General features: G+C 37.5%; 1 protein-coding gene across 1 annotated transcript; it reads left to right on the top strand.

Moving 5' to 3' along the window:
* Window positions 1-538: 538 nt before the first annotated feature.
* On the top strand, window positions 539-21,868 carry LOC135204805 (serine/threonine-protein phosphatase alpha-2 isoform). The gene is made up of 7 exons (XM_064234990.1): window positions 539-747; window positions 10,742-10,873; window positions 15,494-15,724; window positions 16,906-17,120; window positions 17,737-17,850; window positions 18,601-18,744; window positions 19,194-21,868. Exons 1-7 carry the CDS (start codon window positions 693-695, stop codon window positions 19,290-19,292), a joined length of 990 nt encoding a protein of 329 aa, XP_064091060.1. The 5' UTR covers window positions 539-692; the 3' UTR covers window positions 19,293-21,868.
* The last annotated feature ends 1,072 nt before the right edge of the window (window positions 21,869-22,940 follow it).

Here is a 22,940-nt window from a genome sequence, read left to right as displayed (position 1 = left end):
TTCGTTTATTCAATATTTATTTATGTCTTTACTTACTTATTTACTTATATATTTATATTTATTCATTTATTTTGCTTTAGCCGTAGCCGTAGCCATAGGTGAGTGAGCTAGTCGTATCTAGGAAGAACACCTTACAAATGTTTGGTGCAATGCGTTCGATTCCTTGTTGGCGTCGACTTCGTTCGATTTAATAGCTTGTTTATAGTATGTGCGTTTGTTGCCGTTGTTCGGAATTGTTTGTTCGAGTGATTGTTTGCTGTTTGTGAGTGGTTAGATTGAGTTTGTGCAATGCTGGAAGCGTTAAGTGGGTATTACGCGCCATTGACGAAGCCAACCACGCATCGAAACACCCGTCAAATCGCTATTCCCGTCCGCCGGAGGATAGCGATTATTCCCGTCGATTCCCGATAATATTGTCTTTATTCCTGACGGAATGGAGAGAATAATCGGCGATGTCAAGGAATAATCGTGAAAATTCGCATCGCTAAGGGAGGGAGGGGGAGGGGGAGGGAGAGAGAGAGAGAAGACGTCGGTTAGTCACAGCGCCGCTGCTGCCATCTTGAAGAGTCGTGTTGCTAGTGGGGAAAGGGGGAAGCGAAACCGAGTGCGACATTAATCCGCGTTCATCTGCTCTCCCGTTCGCCCTTCGGAGGATTTCGGCGTCGCGACGCAACCTGTGACCCTCGCTTATTATGGCGGAGACGGACAAGCTCAACATCGACAGCATCATCGCCAGATTATTGGAAGGTAAAGCGAGGCAACTTTTTGGATCGCTGGGGACGTTGTTGATTTTCAGTCGGTAGGGGGACGGTGGGGGGGATGGGTCATACCTACCCCCCCTACCGTCCTCCATAATGACGGACCCTAAGTCCCGTGTTTATTTCGCCTCATAAATCCCATTTCCCCATTCGCCCCTTGGGTTTCTGGTATATCATATCACAGCTTCATCATCGGGGGTGATTATGGGAATAAACAGGGGGGCTAAACCCCCCTGGGGTGGGAATCCGGAGGGGATATAAGGAGAGATCTTCCCCCCCTGACGCCCATGTTCGTTCTGAAGGTGAAAGTATCATGGAGGAAGAAGGACGGAGAGGCTCGTCCCACCTTATATTTTTCGCTTATTTCGCTCCTTTCGAGGGGCATTCCGCCCCCCGTTGCGTTTCCTATACATTCCGAGATGCATTTGGCAATTTATGAAGGGGGTCGGCACCCCCTGCCGCCCCCCCTTGCAGACTCACCCCCCCTAACTCCCCCTCTGTATTATGTCGTAATCTAAAACTAAGATCTTCACTTATTTCTATCTTCTGTTTATTAAGAGAGAGAGAGAGAAGGGGGAGGGAAAGCTAGGGAATTCTCTCTCTCTCTCTCTCTCTCTCTCTCTCTCTCTCTCTCTTCTCTCTCTCTCCACAAAGGTTCATCTACGTCTTCATCTGTTTATTTGAGAAAGTGAGAAAATAGTAAGAAAAAAATGAGGGAAAGAGTGAGAAGATCGAGTGAGTGAGATAATGAGAGAGAGAGTAAGAGCAAAAGAGAGAGAGAGAAAACGTGAGAAAAGGGGCAAAAGAAAGTGAGAAAATGAGAGAGAAAGAGAGAAAATGAGTGGGACGGTTGTTGCCAAATTTCGAGTATAAGTGGTCTTGGGCCCACTTCCGGATTCGGGTAAACCTGAGAGACACTCGGCCTTACTTTATGCTCCTTATGGCCACTTTTATAAGTAATTTGTAAAGTAGGCCTATTTACTTGGAATTTTTGAGTCCTTGACTAAGTAGGACTATTTATATAAGTAATTTATGAAGTAGGTCTATTTTTATGAATAAAATACCCTTATTTATGACATTTTTCTCTAAGTAACATCTAAAGTACACCTAATTACTTATAATTTTTGAGTACTACGTGGAGTTGGCCCATTTGTATAAGTAATTTATGAAGCAGGTCTATTTTATTAATAAAATATGCTTAGGCCCTATTTATTGAGCTATTTTTCTAAGTAACACGAACTCCATTACTTATTAGGTATGAGTAACTTATTAAAGAGGCCTGTCTCTAAGTAGTTCATAAAGTAAGATTGTTCTATTCGTCATAGGCCTAGGCTCTTGTTGATCATAACCCTTATATATATATAAAAAATCTGCTTTATGTAGGCCTTGATACCTTTGGTGTCACAATATTGACTGTAAGTAACTCCTAAAACTTATAAAAAGTGTTAAGTAACTCCTAAAACTTATAAAAAGTGTTAGGTAAACAAACTAAAGGATAATGATAAAATATCAGATTTATTTCCTATAGGCCTATTGCCAGGCCTATAGGCAAAGGTCTCGATGCCCTGGTGTCTGATTATAGAAGGTCAAAGTAAATTTTAAAACGTATGTTGAGGTTAAGTAACTTATAAAAGCATATTGAAGCAAAAACAAAGGAATAATAACTTAAGTTTTTGCTTAAACAAAAGAATAACTATGAAGTTGTAAAATTATTTCCTAATAGGCCTATTGCCAGGCTTATTTATACCATAGGCAAGCTATTTGTGTGGTTTTTAAGCTCGTCAGCCTGTTCGGTTGCGAGTTTCTTTTGTCTAAGGTGCGAAGCATCTGTCGGCAACGGAAGAGGGATGTTTTGCATTATTATGCCTTAGGCCCAATTGAATTTGATGATGGCGGCTATATGCCGTGCTCCTAGGCCTACTTAATACGCCCAAAATGAAATTCATATTAGATTCTGTTGCCAACTTACTGTTTAACCGAGGGAGGCTAGGCTGCTCGCCAGTCTTTGTTCGATTAGCCGTCCTCAAGGGGCTTGTTCTGAAAAGGTTGTTTTATTTTGTTGGAAAATTTGTATATTTATAAAGATTTCTTTCATTATTTTACTGTTCGTAATGATTTTCCTGTCTAAATCTTGAATCCGTAGCCCTGGCCTTTGTGTCAAAACTTTCCTCTTTGTTCAGGCTAGAATGGAATAGATTGGTTTGTGAACAAAACACTGTTGACTTGAAGATTTGAAATGCCAATTGAATTACCAAGGAAAATCCACAACTGTGGAAATCCCTTTTGTGTGTAAGCTATGCTGCGCCAGGCCCGTTTCAATTCCAGCCTAAAGCAGCCGTTCGCTTGGCTTTCGAAGATGTTTTGAATAGGTTAGGCTCTATGATTGAGGAGGCCTACACTGCCTTAATATTTGGAAGGCTGAGATGTTTTATAGTATAATACATTAAGATCACCTTAGGCTAGGCTAGCCTGTCCTGTTCTCCATCAATCGTACACCTTTTTAAACCTGTTCATTGGCCGAAGGCAGCCGACGCTAATCTAGTAACCTAACCTATAGGCTATTTTTAAGTAGTTAAATATACCTTACATCCTATAGCCTAAGCTATGAAGCCATTTCATTCCGGGTCGCCGAAATAGGCCATATGGTTTTTGCAGTGGTTGTTTCTATTGTTTGTGCGCTTGTAACGCATTTGTTTTTACATTTCTGTTTTATGTAATGTGTGTGTTATTGATACACATGTGGGAAATGTCTTCAGTCCAGGAAAATGTCCAAAAAAATGTAACGTTCAAAACGGGAGTGGTTAAGAAGGCAAAAATCGCAAGATAAGATAAGCACTTTTAAAATGTTAGCACAGTCAATAAAGTAAAAATGGAGCAAGGTTGTTTTAGCTTACAATGACGTCTCTTGCATATTGTTGCTGCATCTGAAGTGTGAAATGCTGGGGTTTTTCTAGACAATTGGCTATATGCCCCCTGGACCCCTAACCTACCTTAGGGTATAATTTTACCAGGGAAGTTCATTTGAAATTTAGGATAAAAACTCAATCGTTCAACCTCATTTGATGAATACTGTGTTCTCTCACTGTAAAGTTTAGTACACGGTACTTCTCCTCACCCTAACCTAACCTAGGACACTGGGTTAGATTCCCCTTGGACCCTAACCTACCTTGGGGTGCAATTTTTAGAAGACGTTCTTATTAGATTGAGGGAAAAACTTCAATTCTTTGCTGCCTTCTTTAAGTACAGTTCTTGATCATTGTAGATTTTAGTATATTTTTTTCTTTTTGTACAATTTGGTTTGTGTCCTGTACCTATAGGTATAAGTTTTGTTTATCTCTGTGGGGTTCATTCTGAAGTGTTAATTTCCGTATTTCAAAATCGGGTTACTAGGCTTGAATCAAAATTAATTTGTATTATAGTTTCTTGCAAATTTATGTACTGCACTTCTGAGGGACCCTATGTACTAGTTAATCTACCGTAATTTAAGCGATGGTTTTGTGTGCATGTTTGCTGGTGTAGTGTAAACTGAAAATATGGCTGAAGTATTCAGTAATACAACATCTGTGGTAATATTTACTGTAGGTTAAATGTTGCCTGTAACTTGTACAGTTGCTGTTCTGTACCTTTCTGTACCTGTCGTGTATAATCTAGGTTACCTGCTCCCAGCATTAGTTTGTACACCTAGTGAATATTGTATTATATATCCCTGCTCACCCTTCCATCCCCCTGGGCCACTCCTTGCCCTGACGTGCAAAATTATCTTTTGTCTTGCATATATCAACAAGTCTGGAGTAGACGTCATGAATTTGTGTTTGACAGGATGGTTAGGGCAGAGTGAATAGCATTTGAATAGTATATGGAAGAAATATTAATAGATGATAAAGCATTGTTTATGAGCATCAAAAGTGTAATTGATGTATACTGTCCTTTGGTTCATGTGTACAATGCGTTAGATTGATTTTTTATGAATACAGTCTTGCTTGCGGTTTTAGTATTTTATGCATGATTATATACATTTTTTATGTTAGGATGTAAAGGTATGTCCCAAATAAATTACAGCATTGGCAGTTGGGTTTTAGTGAGCAAAGTTGTATGCGCATCATTAAGAAATATTACAAAGCGTAACTATCGAGACGGTATATCTCGGATAAGTATCTCAAGCCCAAGGCATGACTGGTACAATTCTATACAAGACCTCAAGTGGGTGGTGCCATTAACCATATTACGTCAAGTTATGCAAATAGTGCGATGTTTATATGACACGGGAGTTTATAAGTCTTGCTAGCCAGTAGGGACTTTGCAACGGGCAAGTGTTGGTAGTGGCTGAGTATGATGTCAAAAGAGTTGGCACTTAACATAGTTTATTTACGCTATAAAGTGTATGACTTACTGTGCATTCATAGTTTTCAATTTGGCATATATGTTTATTGAAGTTCAGTCTTATACATAACTGAAGCTTTATCCATTAAGGCATTTGTTTGTCCTATGTAATTATTTGCTGCCTTGAGATGGTAAATGCTTACTTCGTCCTTTTTTTGTTGACATCAAATAATTTATTCATGAAGGCATCTGAGTTTGTCCCTAATGTTCTTTAGCTATGTTGTCTCCAAATCTAGTGATTTTGTCTAGTTTTATGTCTTGGATTTTCCCATAGGGGCTAGGTCCCCAGGTTTTGTTACTGCTAAGCAAACATTGCCTTTAATTTGCTCTTGTCAGGTTTAGTCTTGTATATTTTTTTTAAATAGAGGCATTAGATCTTTTTTATCTTGTTAATAATCTAGTTACCCTTACTATTGCATTGTTGGTTATTCATTGTCTGCCTGTCAAAACTCATTAATGATTCTTAAGAAGCACCTCAGTGCCGTGGTTGGTATGGTGTTGGCATCCTACCTCGGTGGTTGCGAGTTCGATTCTCAGCCATTCCATTCAGGAGTGAGAGATTGTATTTCTGGTGATAGAAGTTCACTCTCGATGTGGTTTGGAAGTCACTTAAAGCCGTTGGTCCCGTTGCTGAATAACCACTGGTTCCATGCAACGTAAAAACACCATACAAACAAACTTAGGGTTCTTGAATTAGCGCTGGAAGTTTTAAATCTGTTTGGCGACTCATTTTTCTATAGCTTATGGAAAGGCAGTTACTGAAGTTTTGTTCTATAGCTTATGGAAAGGCAGTTACTGAAGTTTTGTTAATTACATATTTTACTTGGTTTTATGTCCCCACGACCTGTCATTTCATTTCATATTGGAATTTGTAGTTTTTTCTCTTTATTTGTCATTATTTATCGTTTTTAAATTATTTGTATTAGCTGACATTTTGGTATTCCTCACTTTTCCACTTTTGTTTATGGTGTCAGTTAACAGATGAATTCTTGACGTTCACATTTTTCACAAAGAGTCTCGTACAAAAACCGCCAATGACGATTTTCTTTTGATATAGTATTAAAGATTACTTGGTTATCTCAAGAGGTTTCCCTATTACATGAAAGCTTATGCTTTTCCCATTTCCATGAAACTACTATTTAGTGTCTACGTTCGTGATGTCTTGGCTAATGCATGTGCAGTCACCCCACGTGTATTTCCTCCAGAACTCTTGTATGTTATGAAGGTCACATCCAGATTACTCTTAAGTACTCTGTGACGATAATAGTATGGCTTCACTCTTTTCTTCGTTATTGCAGATCCCTCCACCTGTTGGCTTTTGGCACAATGTGGCCCTGACCATGTAGTTCTTTTAACAAGGAAGATAAAAATGGCTTTTTATTTATTTTTTTTTTTTCTCAGATACTGATGGTTTTTTCAATGAGAAAAGATTAAAATCTAGATAGAGGGTTTTTTTTTTTAATGAGAATGCTTAAAACTGTAATAATTTTCTGTCATGCAGATTATTTTAATGGAAAAAACTAAAAATGGCATTAATATCTCGCTCCCTCAGTTTTTTCAGTGGGAAAAGAATAAAAAAAAACACCATTATTTCCTGCTCTTGGGTACTTTTTTATGAGAATTGACCGATAAAGGCATTATTTTACCTTTAAAGATACATGTGATTTTTTTTTATTTTTTTTCCGAAGGTAGAAAAGTCTTAAAAAAAAGCATTATTTCCCTCGATCAACGTTGACCTTGAAAAGGTTGTTGAGGTTTGTTGATAAGAGTGTGATAGCCCAATAAGTTCAAAATAGGGTAATTGCTTGATGCAGTTATACCATAAAAATTTGTTTATAGCTATATACCGTATTTCATTTTTCACACACAAATCTAGCATATTTTCAAGCAGATCCACCGACACTCTCTGTGGGTACTCATATACGTTATTTCTCGCACGCTCGGATCCACTCTTTATCACGCAGATCCACCCCCACACGCATGCACAAACGCACAATTGTATTTGTTTATAAACCACAAGTTTTATTTCTGGTCGCCATATATCTCTCGCCCCAGCAGAGTATGCCAGCTGAGTTGGGCTCTAAGGGTGGCACGTGCCAAGTTTTAGGGGTGTACAGGTATTTTTATGCCCATGCCCCAAGCGATGATGGCCCCTTGTTTGCTGTTTTGTACGTTCGTCTGTTCGTTACCTTCGTCAATACTGCTGTTGTGTTTGTTGATCTGTTTTAGATTTTGAAATGTTTAGTAAAAAAGAAAGTAGTAGTGTGTGTGTTTGGTTATCATGGAGGGACAAGTTTTAACCACTTTTTGTTATAAAATGTGAAGAAGTACAAGCTTGAATTCGTTTCCTTAGCAGTAGTAGTATTATTAAAGATACTTTGTTCGTATAACATCTTCAATAATAGCATCAATCGCATATTGAAAGTTTTCTTTAGCTTTGGTCTTCCATTTGGGCGCCTGCCAAGTTTCAGAATTTCTAAGCAGGGTTGAAATCTGAAAAAAGTAAAGTATTTATAAGCATTAGTGTTCATTACAAAATGTTTTTTCCAACATGATTTTGGACGTTATGCCGTCATATCAATCTATTTTGAATGTTTGGGATCTCCAAACCAAGGTTTTTGATAAACATCCATATCCCACATTGCTCGAATACTTAGAAGGATCAAAGTAGCTTCTCTTATAAGTAGGGCATTGGGTGGCACTTAGGAACTAGTACATAGCACATCCTAGATTAACTTTTTTATGGACCTACATATTTGAGGTCTAAACACAGTAGCCTTATTATTATTTTAGTGAATAGCTATTTCTCTCCTGGAAAGACGCCAAATTATTTCTGGTAGAGTACTTTTGGGGAACAAAGGATAGTTATTTGTTGTTAGTGGACCTGGGATAAAGATTTTCTGTGTGAAATATAAAGTTGTTTTTAAGGTGATTTTGCAAATAAATTTGGCCTTCATCCAATTGACGTTTTGCTGGCAAGATGGAAGTCGCTTTTTCCTTGTCGTTTGAGCTACAACACACTTTCCCTTGCAGTGCTGAATGACCTCATGGGTGTCAGCGGTTGGCCTCTGGTCTGTATTCTATACTATTCCAATTCCAGCATGCAAAATCATTAACAAATGTATTTTAAGCCAGGCAGAGCAAAACAGTAAACAATCTAATCAACTTGGCAGTCTGTAAGAGGGGAAAAAAACATGATGTTCAGAAAGTACTATTATGTAAGTTGTGCTCGGAAATCAACAGTACAGTGTAACAAGTACAGCTACAGGTCATTTTTCGTGTACCTTGTAACACAAGATGTTTGTTTGTTTGCGTTTGGTTTTGCCAACCTGTTAATGCTGTGCAGCCAGCATGAGTCTGTTACATGTATCTCTGTTGGGTTACCTTCTTTGGAAGTCCCTACTTGAGTAATTGGCCTTGGTGCTACAAGAATATTATTGGAGAAAGTTCTGTTTTAACTGTTGCACATACAATAGTCATTTTGTTGCTTCGTTGTTTTGTAACTATAAATCTATTAAACGAAGGAAACTGGAAATAAATGTATACATATATTGAATAGTAGAGCGTTTGTATATTTAATCTTTAGTAAAGTTGTATTGTGAACATCATGTGTTCAGAACCTGTGATATTTTACTGATAAACTGCTCACCAAACATCTTTTATCTCGAGTGAGAATTTGAAAAGAACTGCGTCGATATTATCTTGAAGTCAAGACCTGTCTTGCCGCAGCTTTTACCTTTTACGTAACGAGTAGATTGCTGCCTGCCGGTGTACGTATTTTAGCCGAACGACCAAAGAACTCGAGGAAGTGGCAAGTGCGATTGCATAACCAAGAAGCGTGCTGCATATCAATTGATGACGTGGCCCGAATGAGAATGAGTGTCTAGGAAATGCTATTTGCATAATTACTGGAGTAGTCGTCTGTAGCATAACAAGGGCCATCGTACCTTGAAATTGGTTTGGATCAAGTGAAGATTAGGATTTGCAATGTGAATCCACGTAAATTTTCAAGCAAACAGGATTATCAGACGTCCAAAACTTTTTCTCCGGAGAGTTCTGCGTACAGTATTGAGTATTTGCAGTTAGTTTAAATTGAATTGGTTTGGGTATGTCATCATGCTATCCAAGGTGCTTCTTTCATAATTTCAAAATTTATGCGTGATACGAGTCAGCATGAGGTTGCAGGAATGCTCGCTGCGAACTGAAATTGCCAGCTACCTTAGTGGTCAGACCATGGTATTACCAGCATTAAAAGGCTAAGAATCACAAGTGTGATTTTAATTCTACCGGTTTCCAGCTTGGCGCTAGTAAATCCTATGTTAAGACCTCAGGTTTGTTAGTTATGAAAAATACAAATTAGTTACAAATTTGGTATGTTTCAGTATGTTAAATGTCAGAATGTTACACCTGTATAATGATAAAATGAAATTATTAGTAATTGTTGTAATTTTGTTCAATACAAAACATGGAATTCTGTTGAGTGAAGTAATTGTTTATAACACACTTGGACAGGCTTAGCAAAAAGGATTGAACTGTTATAGCCATATAAGGAATTAAAATGGCACCAACATCTTAGATGAGTTATTGTTAGCCTAGCATATCATGGTACATCTCTCTTTAATGGTCTGTGTGAATAATAAAGGAAGTTGAAATGCTGCTGATGGTGTTAGGAAAGGTCTCTGTAGAAGATGAATACACGAATGTGAAAGATAAATGTTTCGTGAAGGCATCCATTTGATGCCTTGTATCTGCGCGTATACTCTGAAACAACCAGTGATTTTTAATGATTCTACACATAGTTCATGCACAATTCTGCAGTTAGAAGTGTTTCTTGTATTTTATCTTGTGAGCTAAGCCATCGGGAGAAACGGCTTAATGTTGGAAAACAGGAAGTTGGTGTTCTAGATGTTGGTGGTTTGGTAGTAAATGGAATAACTTCACAAAATGTCAAATTTGGAGACATTTTTGCGTAGTTTAATATTAAAAAATTTCACGTGCTAATATCTTAGCAGTCTGTTTTGTTTTGCAGTTTTCGTAATATAATTTTGTAGTGAACTTTTGAAAGATGTACCCTTCACGATCATTTCATAGGTTCATTCCTTTTACTGTACCTTCATTCATATTCTCGTCCCACTTAGGGTTACTGTAGTGCCATCAGTGCGCATCAAGCGGGGCACTGTAACCATTACTTAAAGTTCTTTGTAAAATCCCTTTGGCCCCTGGCTGCAACAGATTTCATTCCTTTTACTGTACCTCCGTTCATATTCTCTTTTTCCGGCTTACTTTCCACACTCCTGTCAATTATTTCAGTGCAACTGCGTAGTTTTCCTCCTGTTACACCTTTAAAACCTCTTTTACTCTCAGTTTTCCATTGGCATAAATCTTATTTTCCATTTCCATTTCGTAGATACTATAGTAGTACTTGTGTAAATGCTGTGCTGTTTTGAATCGTTTAGCAATCCGGAAGATTAAACTCATTTTTGTAACGTGAACATTGTCCTAACAAAAGTTTCTCTCACAGTGAGGGGAATAATTTAGTAATCTAGAATTTAACCTCCAGTCTTTAAACAAACCTTGTTCTAACCAAAGTTTTTCTCTTTCAGTGAGGGGGTCTCGTCCAGGAAAAAATGTTCAGCTGACAGAGAATGAAATCAGAGGCTTGTGCCTGAAGTCACGAGAAATTTTCCTATCACAGCCAATTCTTCTGGAGTTGGAAGCTCCCCTTAAAATATGTGGTAAGTTCTTATAAACAGCTTCTGTTCTCTGGTACAGTAATATCAGTAATATGGGGATACAATCCACAATGAAGTAAAATCCTCTTGTAGTTTGAAATATATATATCTTGCACAGGATTAAAGCTTTCGACCATCAACTGTGGTCTTGTTCACTAAAATTTTAGTGAACAAGAACACAGTTGATGGTCGAAATTCTTTAATCTTGTGCAAGAAATATATATATTTTAAACTACAAGAGGATTTTACTTCATTGTGGATTGTATCCCCATTTACTTAGAGGTACGGCATAGTACATGGCTTCTGCATATCAGTAATATGTAGTATTGGTAGAATATTTCTCATTTTGTGTCCATTTTTGTACATACCTCTCTGTAATGTCAAGGTACAAGTTCTGTGAGGTAGCAGTCTTATTCTGCATTGATCTCCCAGATTTCAAAACTAATTGATAACCAAAAACCACCCCTGTTGTGTGGCATTGATGATTTCCTGTTGTGGACTAAATTTTCTTCTTTGGTTTTGTGGGACACTGCTGATAATAAAAAATATAAAGTTTATTGGCCTGAAGGTACTTTATTCACGTTAGTGATTCGGAAGAATAATGTTGAAGGATTGTCATTATGCTCCCAAAATCTGTTAATGGTAGTATATATTGCATCACCATCTAATACTAGTGCATTTGATGTCTTGGATATTCTAGATTTGAGTGTGAAATTGGAGCTGGCGTCTTTCACTGCCCAGTGCACAAAACGGCTTATCTTTGAATTGAAAAATTTATTTTGAGACATAGAAACAGTATGGTTAAACATGAATAATTCTGAAAATCAGTCAACAGTGGCTTACCAACAGCTGCCTAATATAACACACATAAATCCTTGACAAAAGACATTCCTGTATAGTCATACCTCTGCGTCATTTTCAGTTTACTTTTAGACTTAAAATTAGGGCTTCTTATTTCATATGGTTTGATTTGAAATTATTCGTCTGTTTCTCTGCACATTCCTCCAGGATTCGCATCCGGCCAGGGTCTATTTATATGTGCCGGTTTTCCACGATTTTCTCTCTACTTGAACTCGTATCAGATCTGGGTCTGTTTTCATGATTTCTTGGGCCTTCTTACAGGTTTTATTCCACTGTTTCTCTGGCCACTTTTGCCATTTTTCCAGCCACAGTAGGTTTTATGCTCAGTGTTTATTTTCCGTTCAGTCAGCTCCATACAGTAGCTTCCTGGGTCCTCCTTACCTCTTCCCTACATTGTAGCTTTCTCCATTATTTTGATCAACAACAATTAGGCAGTTCAGGGTTGGTCCTTAAAGCTAATATTCCCACATATTCTGATTGCCTCACTGACAGCCACCTGTCAAGTCGTTGCCTTCTCTTACTGATAATTCCGGATGTGTTTCATCCAGCAGAGGCTCTTTTTAATCTATTCAGATTTCTGATGGTTCTTTGCCATGCAAAATTCCTCCAGGTAGATTCCAGTTAATGATAGGGACTGTTTATTTTTTATCTTTCGATCGCTCACAAAATTTTTACGTTGGCATTAGTCTGATTTAAGTATACCTCACCGAGTAAACCTAACAATTCTTTGCGTTCTTACTTTCTGACTTGGCCCTAATTATTGGTGATCTTTGTTTGCAATACGTATGTTGATAAATTCTGTATAGCCAGGATTTAAAAAAATATGGCATGTGACCTTGAAAAGAAATATTGATGAGTTTGAATTTTAGGACTCCTTTGCTTCATGGCTCATTCTCTTTGATCATCCACAACTATTTTCCCAGAATGGAGGTCGTTTCATCGTACATTCTTCTAGAGGAAAAATGACAATGATTTACTCCATTGAATATTTCATTTGAATACTTCATTGAGATACCTATGATTGAATGCCTCTGGTAGTGCTTAAGAAGTGGCGATAGTGGTGGAGGTATGCTGCGCTTCCTCGGTACTTTTCTGATTTTCAAAAGTTTCTTTCCCTCTACTGATTTATGCTAACCAAAAAATTATCGTACATTAGGCATAGCATTTCCTTTGTGCACTTTAGTTGCCAAGTTGTGTCTGTGGCTTATGTTGTATGTATAAAAAAAAAGGGTTGATGGATTATTCAGCTAAAACTTAATTTGTTACTTGGAAAAACTGGCGAAAATAGTGATGTAGGTTAAAAATAACCTAAGCCACAGAATTCTAGATCCAAGAGCTTCAACCTGCCCTATAATTTAAGAGAAAGTAACACAAAAGTAACATTCACAGGTTTGTAGTGCCTTAAAATGCTGGTATGTTTTGTGATTCACAAAATAAAAGTTTTTGTTAAATTTCACAATACATAATTCTTACGATATTGATCAGTAATGAAAACTTCCAGACAAAAATTGACCTTTTATATAATTAGCAGTTACAGATATCAGTCATGATGTATTATATTGCTTTATTCTAGAGTACTTGAAGATATTTTTTATATACAGTATTTGTATTGATATCATGATATTGTGCTCTGTTGAATGCAAGGTTCAAATATTGATTGAAATAATTGATCCGTGGTAACCTTACCAAGTGTCTATTAATATTCACGGGTAAGCCATCTGAGAAGCGGGTCACGTTATGCACCAGATATCAGTGGCATTCATAACTGCTTTAAAAAAAAAAATCAGCTGGCCTTTGCCAATATTTCATGTCTTAATTAGAAGACGCTGATTATGACAGTATGTCGGAGCCTTTTAAATTTATTTTGCTGGTCACGTTGAAGCCCTGTTGGGGCTTCCTGTACAGGAAACGTCTTTCTCCGGTTGATGTTTGGTATCTAAATTGGGTTATGGAAATGTCGTCCTAACATCCTGACTATCTAAGGTTTAGCATGTTGTAAATGTCATGTGCAAAGTGTTTTAATCTCTACATTACAAGTTTCTGCTTCTTTTAAAAAATCTTTATGCAAAGTGTTTTAATCTATGCAGCAGTGTATGATGTATCTGCCATACATTTACAAGTTTTTAGTTCTTGTAAGTGTTGTATGCAAAGGGTTTAAATTTCTGCAGAAGTTTATTGTATTCCGTTGACTCCCAGCTTTGTTTTTCCAGTAATTTTTGGGTGAGTCATGAGCAGTGCTGTATTCAATGCAGTTTATGTGAATCCTTTGGAATGTCAGTTTGAATGCAGACCTGCAAATGTGCAGCTCGATGCATTTGCTATATCAGAAGGGTTTCGAGGCTTAGTGTGAATCCTTTGAATGTCAGCCTTGAAATGCAGAAATCACCACTTCCTATGTATGTAGGTTGAAAATGCGCTGTTCTTAATCAAACCAGGTGAAGTTCCAATATGATAGATGTTGAAAAAGGCAGCATTGGAGGTGCGAATGCTTTCATTGATTTATTGTTACTAACCTTAACGAATTACAACCAGACCGCAGGCTCGTGTAGAAACATAAGGCTGGCCAAATTCCATAGCTTTCAGTGCAGGTTTAAAACTTATATGTTATCTAGACGTCTCAGTGTATGTTTTGTAGCATGAACTAGTCGTGTTTTACCCAAACGAGAATTTTACATTTGGTATATCCATGGTATAGTATGGCTTCAGCAGTTTTTGTGATTGTGTGCTCGATAAAAATCTAAGTGCTTACAGGGTCGAGTATCATATCAGGGGTAGTTGTAAGTTATCCAGGATCATTGTATAGTTTTCTTTTTGCAAGCAAAGTTTGATTCTTAATGGGAGCAGCTGGGTGAAAAAGTGGATAAATATCATTGCACTGTAGTGCAATGACTTACAGTGCAATGACTCATCTTGCCAAGGTACCACCAACATTATGGAATCATTTCTCTCTTGTTGCAGTATGACACCATCAGATGAACAGCTCACTAGCTTGACTGACGTTGATTTTTGTTCTTTTTCACTAGTTATTACAAATTTTACAGTTCAACTAGTATTTAGAATCAGATAACAGTATTTGAATATTTTCATTTATTAATGTAAAGTGACAGCAAGTTTTCATATATAAATTTCTACATAAGAACCATGCATGACTATCTTTTCCCTTTTTTGATACCTTGCCCTTCAAAAGATATGAAGTCAAGAGAGAGCTTGCAAATTTGCTCTGTTTTCAGGAGACTGGTAGATATGTAGTGTATTTCTGTAGGTCAGCTGGTTGGCAGAGTTCCAGCTGTGGGAGGCACGTTGTCATTCATGTGTTCACCAGCAACTTTTATGATTTACAGATGTCACTGTGGATTTGTAATGATTAAAATCCCATAGGCCATTAATGTTTTCAGTGCACTTCATGTATTGCACTCGAGGAGTTATTTAAGGTTGTTTGCACCGTCCCTTCGGACCCTAGCTGCAATGCCATTCCTTTTACTGTATACCTCCTTTCGTGTCATCTATCTACCATCATCCTTTCCTCAGCCCTCTTTTAACAATTGTTTCTCAGTGCAGCCGAGAGGTTTTCCTACTTCTACACCTTTCAAACCTTTTTAATCAGTTTCCCTTTCAGCTTTGACTTTATGGGTCCCAGTGCTTGGCTTGGGGCTTCAGTTTTATATTACAATTCCAGTTGTAATATTTCCTCGTCGTAGCACATTTAGAATTGATAGAAGATTGCGTTTCATCTTGTCGCTAAAAGTCTTCCCTTTGTTTCAGGTGACATCCATGGACAGTACTATGACCTCCTCCGATTATTTGAGTACGGAGGCTTCCCGCCAGAGTCCAACTACCTGTTTTTGGGCGACTACGTGGACCGTGGAAAACAGTCGCTTGAAACCATATGTCTCCTCCTAGCTTATAAGATAAAATACCCAGAAAACTTTTTCCTGCTCAGAGGTAACCATGAATGTGCCTCCATCAACAGAATCTACGGCTTTTACGATGAATGTGAGTGAAAGGAGAATTGTGTTCTTTTTTAAATTTATAGCTACAGACTCCACTCTACTTATGAACATTCAACTAACAAACATTAAGAGGTACAAACAAGTGGGTTCGCAAATTAGAATTGTTTTCAGAATGCTTCCCCTTTTGCCACCCATAAGTTCATACTTTGTTTTACAAGTGAGATTGCAAATTAAAATAGAAAAGAGACGTGGTGGTCATCGAACTCTCTTGGTTTTTCATAATTTGTTGATGATCTTTCAGTGCATTTTGTTTATGCTGTTATCTATTTGAGAATGTGATGTTCATTTTTCAAAGTATCAAGTAGGGAATTCCCGCTACTTTATGCTAGAATTGCTACTTTTCAGTGTTTTTTAAGTGAATTTTTAGACCAAATATCATCCTAATTGCATTAAGCTGCTTCGTGAACAGGAAAGCTGTATAAATTTTCAAGTTCTACCTTAATGATTCATATATACTTTATTTTTGGTTATGTTTTCGATTGAGTTGTGTAATGTTTGCGACTAGGTGACCCATCTCGGTCATATATGCGAAGATAATGATAAACTGTGTTGTGGTTTCTTAAGTTAGGGGTCAACTGTTAGTGGTTGTACACCCTTTGTAGACATTGTTCTTAATTCCTGGATGAGAGATTGTGACATGAGGGTCTTATGATAGAGGCAATGTTTTACTTGAACTTTTATTACTCCTGTCACATATGTCAACAGTGCCTTACAAAAAGCCTTTAAATGTCGTCTTTGTGACAGAAATGTACAGTGGTCCCCCCCCCCCCCCCATATTCGCGGGGGATGGTGTACTAGATGACCCTCCCATGAATAGTTGGAACCCCTATAAAAATGCTTAAAACCTCCTATATTGGTAGTTAAAGCTTTAAAAATAACACACTAAACATTTTTATACTTTGTTGTTTTATATAGTTTTAACACAAAAAATGCATTTTATGATATTTATTAAAAGGGACCAGTAATTTGTGGATATTTCTCAGAGAAAAATACTGCAAATAGGCAAATTTTCCACGAATAATGCGGGGGAATGTTCCAGAGAGAAATCCATGAATGCGTGAGTCCGCGAATCCGGGGGTTGGGTTCCGCTATAAATATTAAAAGTATTTAAAGTATTTCATTTGTAGCAGAAAGCAGAGATATGATCGATTACCCTTCTTTCAGGCAAACGACGGTATAACATCAAATTGTGGAAGACCTTCACAGACTGTTTCAACTGTTTACCTGTGGCAGCAATTGTCGACGAAAAGATCTTCTGTTGTCACGGAGGATTGAGCCCCGACTTGCAAAGCATGGAGCAGATCAGGCGTATCATGAGACCAACTGACGTTCCTGACCAGGGTCTCCTCTGTGATCTCTTGTGGTCAGATCCTGACAAGGTGCGTAAACGGGAATGAGGACGTTGAATTTGCCGTTCGTAATGATGATGATAAAAGTCCATTGAGAGCTCTTGTTGGTGGGATATCAAACTTGATTGGCTCTTGAAGAAAATTGACTTGGGTTAGACAAAGTCTTACATCTTCATAAAATTAAGATTCTTTAATATTGCAATACGTAACTTGCATTTTCAAGTAATTAGTTACCAGATATTCATGAATATTTGACATGGTTGTTTACCAGTGTTTTTCCAGTTAGGACTGGAGGACTGTATACCAAAGAATTGAAGTTAAATTATTATGGAAGCTTGAGCATTCTTGTGATGTATATGAAGTATATATTTGTACAGTATATATATATATATATATATATATATATATATTAGCTTCACATGCCTTGAAAGGACTCAACAGAAGTTCATGTATAGTGAAGACATTCATGAAATAGTTAGTTGTGAACTTGACTCATAATAAATTGATCTTGTTATACGTTTGGTCCTAGACATTGGTATGCAAATGTATTTGTACTCCTGTGTCGTCACTTAAAGTTTTATTGAAGTTTTAATTTTTCTGTAGTATGTGAGACCCGAAGTTAACCAAAGTTTCCTGTCTTATCCAGGACACCATGGGATGGGGTGAGAATGACAGAGGTGTCTCCTTCACCTTTGGAGCAGAAGTTGTTGCAAAGTTCTTACACAAGCATGATTTCGACCTTATTTGCCGAGCCCATCAGGTAAGTTTTTTTTTTTTTACCTTTAAACAATTGTGTACTGTAGTATTTATGCTTGTTAGTGGATGTTTGGAAGCAAAAGCTGGAAAAGGTAATAAAATGTAGAGTAACTTTTACTGTCAATTTCCATTTCTGCCCTGAGTTACCTCATAGGCCCCAATGCTTGGCCTTTGGCCCAAATTCTGTATTCAATTCACGTTGGTGAAAGGTTTCCGAAATCACTGGGGCCAGTGCTGCGGGGTTAGGATTACTTTTCTGAATTTAGTTGATGGCAGCTAATGATTCATAAAATATAACGTAGCAAGTTTTGTCAAGTTATGTCATGAAATTGGGGAATTACAGAAGAAAACTTGGTTGGTTGAGGGATTACTCGTCTGAAATTTCATGGTCAAGTCCAAGCTAATGTATACTTTAACTTATTGAGATGGGTGTGGGTATATGTGGATGTTACACCAGGCTCCCAAGTATTGGGTTTAGCAGCCAATGATTTTGTTAGAAATTGCAGTTGGTGGTTTACAATTTTTTTTTTTTTTTCTCTCGCCTGCAAAGTTACCAGTTAGTTATATGCCATAGGCTAAACTGATCTTGTTCATAAAAAGTCCAGTGACATTTACAATGACCCCGTTTCAGGAAATAACCCCATATGTGCCAGATCTTCTCAGTTGATGATATTTTTTTTTGTAACTGAAGATGTATCTTGGGAAATCTATGTACTACTACAGTATTTATAATGCTTTCCTACACTGTCTTTAGGTCGTTGAAGATGGATATGAGTTCTTTGCGAAGAGACAGTTAGTGACACTTTTCTCAGCTCCAAATTACTGCGGCGAGTTCGACAACGCTGGCGCCATGATGTCCGTGGATGAAACACTCATGTGCTCTTTCCAGATACTTAAGGTGAGTTTTCTAGATGGTAAAGATTTCGCTCTCTCTTTCCGTCTTCTCTCTCGCTCGCTTATTATTGTCGGTGGACCTAGCTGCACCCTCTTTCATTCTTTTTACTGTACTGCCATTCTTATTCTCTTCCTTCCATCATATTTTCACTCTTTCCTGACAGTTGTTTCATAGCGCAACTGTGAGGTGTTACTCCTGTCACACCTTTAAAAACCTTATTCTCGGCTTCCCTTTCAGTATTGAACGACCTCATAGGTCCCAGCACTGACCTTTGGCCTAAATTTCGGTGAATATTTTATTCTGTTATTTCTCAGCTTACTACAATTGAGAACTGCTTACAGAAAATGAGCTGTATAGTCTTCAGCTGTCAATATTGTCAGGCCTATGTAATTTTCACATAATTTTATTTTTTTCTCGTGTAACTTGATGTTTTTTTTTTGTTGTCTCGGCAGCCGGCGGACAAAAAGAAGTTCCCCTACGGTGGCTTGAACACTGGCCGTCCCGTGACGCCGCCGCGAGGAGCTGCCAATCAGAAGAACAAGAAGAAATAGAAATCTTAACAGTATTTCTTAGGTTTGGTGAGAGCCAAAGTATTGTAATCTAATTGGTTGGCCTTCATTTATCCTATTTATTTATGCTCTTCTTAAGGATAGACTTATAAGTTATTACAGCAATAGAAGATTATTCTGTGGATAATGGGTTGGCCAGCATTTCTTGATGAAAAAAATTCTTTTAGATATCTTTAGTTGCTTTAACGATTCAAGTTATGAACACAGACTGACACTTCACATTTTCATACCAGCACTTTTTTATTTTATTTTTTTTTTTCCCCTTCCAAAAAGAATTTCTCATATTCGTTTCAGCGTCAGTTCAACTCGACATCTGTTTCAAGTAACTTGGAAGATGTGAGAATTCATTTTTAAGTTCATTTTATAAGTTTTATGCTTGCGTCATTATGGACATTTGCAGTAATCAAAGATCTATCTGACCTTTTTATTTTTGAATCCTTTGGGTGCATAACTGTGTTTACCTTCTGCACACATTAGGATATGCGCTTGAAAACATTCAGGGCAAGACATAACAGGCATATTGCCTGCATTTATTCAGACATGTCTTTATTATAAAGTATTCATACACATCCAAACCTGTAGCTGTATGTATATCGCAGGCCCGGGAGTCAGCCATATAGTTTTCATTTCAGCCGCGATTCGTGGGGCTGCCGCCGCAGGTCAAACTTGATTACAACCTCAATAAATAGGTGGTCGTTGAACACGGAGCAAAGTTTTTCTAGCGTCTGAAAGCCATCTATTTTCTACGGTTATACATATGTTGGGATAATGTTGCAACTGTGATTTTCAGTGAATTGGTTAAATATATGCTTCTATGTGAAAAGTCTGACTTTTCTCGATACAGTGTGAAATTGTGCGTTTATATACATACGGTGCATACAAAATGTATGCGTGCGACATATATTCAGTCAGGTATACCTAATGTGTATGCGAGTATAGTATGTACAGTTATGTATATTTGCTGTGTATATAAAGTGTCTTTGTATGCAACCCAGGTATGTATATAGACACAGATACATATATGTATGTCTACACATGTTGTGTGTAATGCCATACATATATGCTTATATATGTGAATGAAATGAATTAAAAAAATATCAGTGTGTAAATAGTCACGGTATTTAATCACCTATAAGCATTTACGACTGTCCTTGTATAAACTTGTAGGGCCCAAAGATTATAAGTTCTGGAGCAGCCTCTGTATAGTTTAGAGAGCCTGCTTGCTAGGTTCATGTACAAATGCCCGTTTGCTGTAGAGTCATGTAAAAAAAAGTTGAAAAAGAAGGCAAGAGGAGGAGCTGAGCTGGCTTCGCCCGAAGCTGGCACTCCTCGAAAAGGCTTAACTTTTCAGAAGACAGACAGTCATCGCAGTGGTAGTTCAGGATTCCACTCAGCCTTTGTACCCCTCAAACAAAACCGATAGGATACCTCGGTCAGTTTTCAGTTTTCTTTGCGTGAAAGGTGGGTCAAACTCGCTTGGAGAGGTGTCGTGGTCGTGGCGAAATATTCTTGCAGCTCAAATATGGTAATAGTGTTTTATTTGTAAAATCTGGTTTTGAGAGTAATTGGTGCCCGTTTTGCCACAGAGTTTTGTGCTCGAGGAATCTGACTCTACGTCGCCTGTATTTCAAAATGCTACACCAGCTGACCTACCACTGCATCTCTGTCCAAATGTATTCTTATATTTGGTGCAAATTGAATGTGGAATTGGGTTTCTCCCTTTCCTTTTTCTGTCTTTTTAATTTTTCCCCTTTGTTTGGGTAGCACTTTTTTTATTATTTTTTTTCCCCCTTTTTGTTGAATGCATGGGATGGCTGTGTGGATAAAGGAAAAAATTCCGTGTGTAAAAGGAACATTCTTGGTGTAGTGAATTCTGTCTCTTTCTCAGTCTCGATAGGACGCTGTTTATAGTCTGAAGCATTGATTGGAAAATGTATTAAGCCCTTAGGCGAGGTGTGTCCTCATTCTGCGGCGTGAAGTACACTTGTGTGTGTATGCCTGGATTGTAACACGAGAGGCCGAGAAGTTGCATGCCTGTCCGCCCACTAACAACAGTTCAAACTGATTTAGTGCGCACCCTGCTATGCTCTGGGGACGCTAGTGGCCTGTGCGCTGTGACACTTCTCTCCTCTGTTTAGGAAAGCATTTTCTGTTGACCTTGTCGTCCATCTTTTTTGCTTTCAGGTAATTACGAAATCTACTGTACTGTAAATCATTGTTTCTGGAGTGTAAGGTTGATTATATATCTCAATTTCTTTTTGTATTATCATTATAGCCAACTGTTAATATTAACCAGTATCATTTATACTGGATGTATATTAATACAGTATTATAATTTTCTCATGAATGTGGCTGTCCTATTCATTTGGATCGTTTTGGTGTTTGCAACCTTCCCAATGAATTACGAGCATTCATTGTTTTAAATCTTTTGAAGAATTTTATTTTGGAAATAGGGAGAGCTTTACCCACAATGGATTGTAAGAAAAATCATTAGATCATAAATGAAAAAGTGATTTCAAGCCCCATAGAAGGAAAAGTAATAAAAATGGAAAAATGAATCTCTTTCTTTGAAACCCTTTTGCCAAGAAAGTACATAAGAAGATTGGGGAGGTTGAAAGCAATCGGAAGTGCTACAAGAGAACAGAAAGAAGGGAGTTTGAACTGTGGATGATTATAATTTATAGCAAACTTAAGTTTTCTTTCTGTCATGTTTTTACGTAAAATATAGGAAGTACCAAATTGAGCATTAAATAAAACTATGGTACTGACAGAGTAGCCAGAACTTTCACTGATACATAAAAAAAACTTGTGGTTGGTTGTTACTCATTGAAAAGTTGCTCTGAAGAGAAGTGGATTGAAATAGCAGATGTATAATGCAATAAACTGGAATTTATAAGTTGTTGTATTTATGATATCTTTGTGTGACACTGTTGTAAAGTATATCAGCATTGTGACTATGAATATCGACTAGCCAGAAGGGATTGATACAGGTACCTTTTGGGGGAATATCATCGATATCCACTTTATAGGCAATGCTAAGTGATGCAAGAAGACCACATGTGTCATAAGACAGTTGTGGAGGTGCTACTAAGTCTAATATGTATGTGTAAATAATAAGTAAGTACTTAGTAGCAGGAAGTTTTTCGTAGATGGTACGAGCTGTCAAAAAGTGCTTGCATAGAAACGATAGGAAAGATTTGTGTCCAGGAGGTGTACCTGACAACTTTGATGAGGGTGCAGGGTAGAATGAAGAGGATACAGTTGTTGAATAATGGTATGAAACTAGAATGGAATTAACTTGAAATTTGTCGGACATTGTTTGAAAAAAGTTATTTATTTGTCAGTACTCTGTATATTTTATTGATTCTTGGTATTTTCCCTGAAAATTTTAGACAAATATAAACATACTACGTATGTGTAAGTAGAATATACGTTTTTAAGGATTGGAATTGAATAAAGTAAATTTTTTACTTTCTCTCCTCTAATTGGGAATATCCTAATAATTGTTTCATACTGCAACTGCAGGTTTTCTTAATGCTACACCTCTAAAACATTTATCCTCAATTACCATTTCAGTGCTGAATAACCTCGTGGATCCCAGTACTTGGCCTGTGGCCAAAATTTAATATT

Source organism: Macrobrachium nipponense, chromosome 47 (assembly GCF_015104395.2).
Source record: "Macrobrachium nipponense isolate FS-2020 chromosome 47, ASM1510439v2, whole genome shotgun sequence".
Classification (NCBI taxonomy): Eukaryota; Metazoa; Arthropoda; class Malacostraca; order Decapoda; family Palaemonidae; genus Macrobrachium; species Macrobrachium nipponense.
Note: the sequence above shows the minus strand (reverse complement) of the source record. Positions and strands in the feature narration are given on the sequence as shown.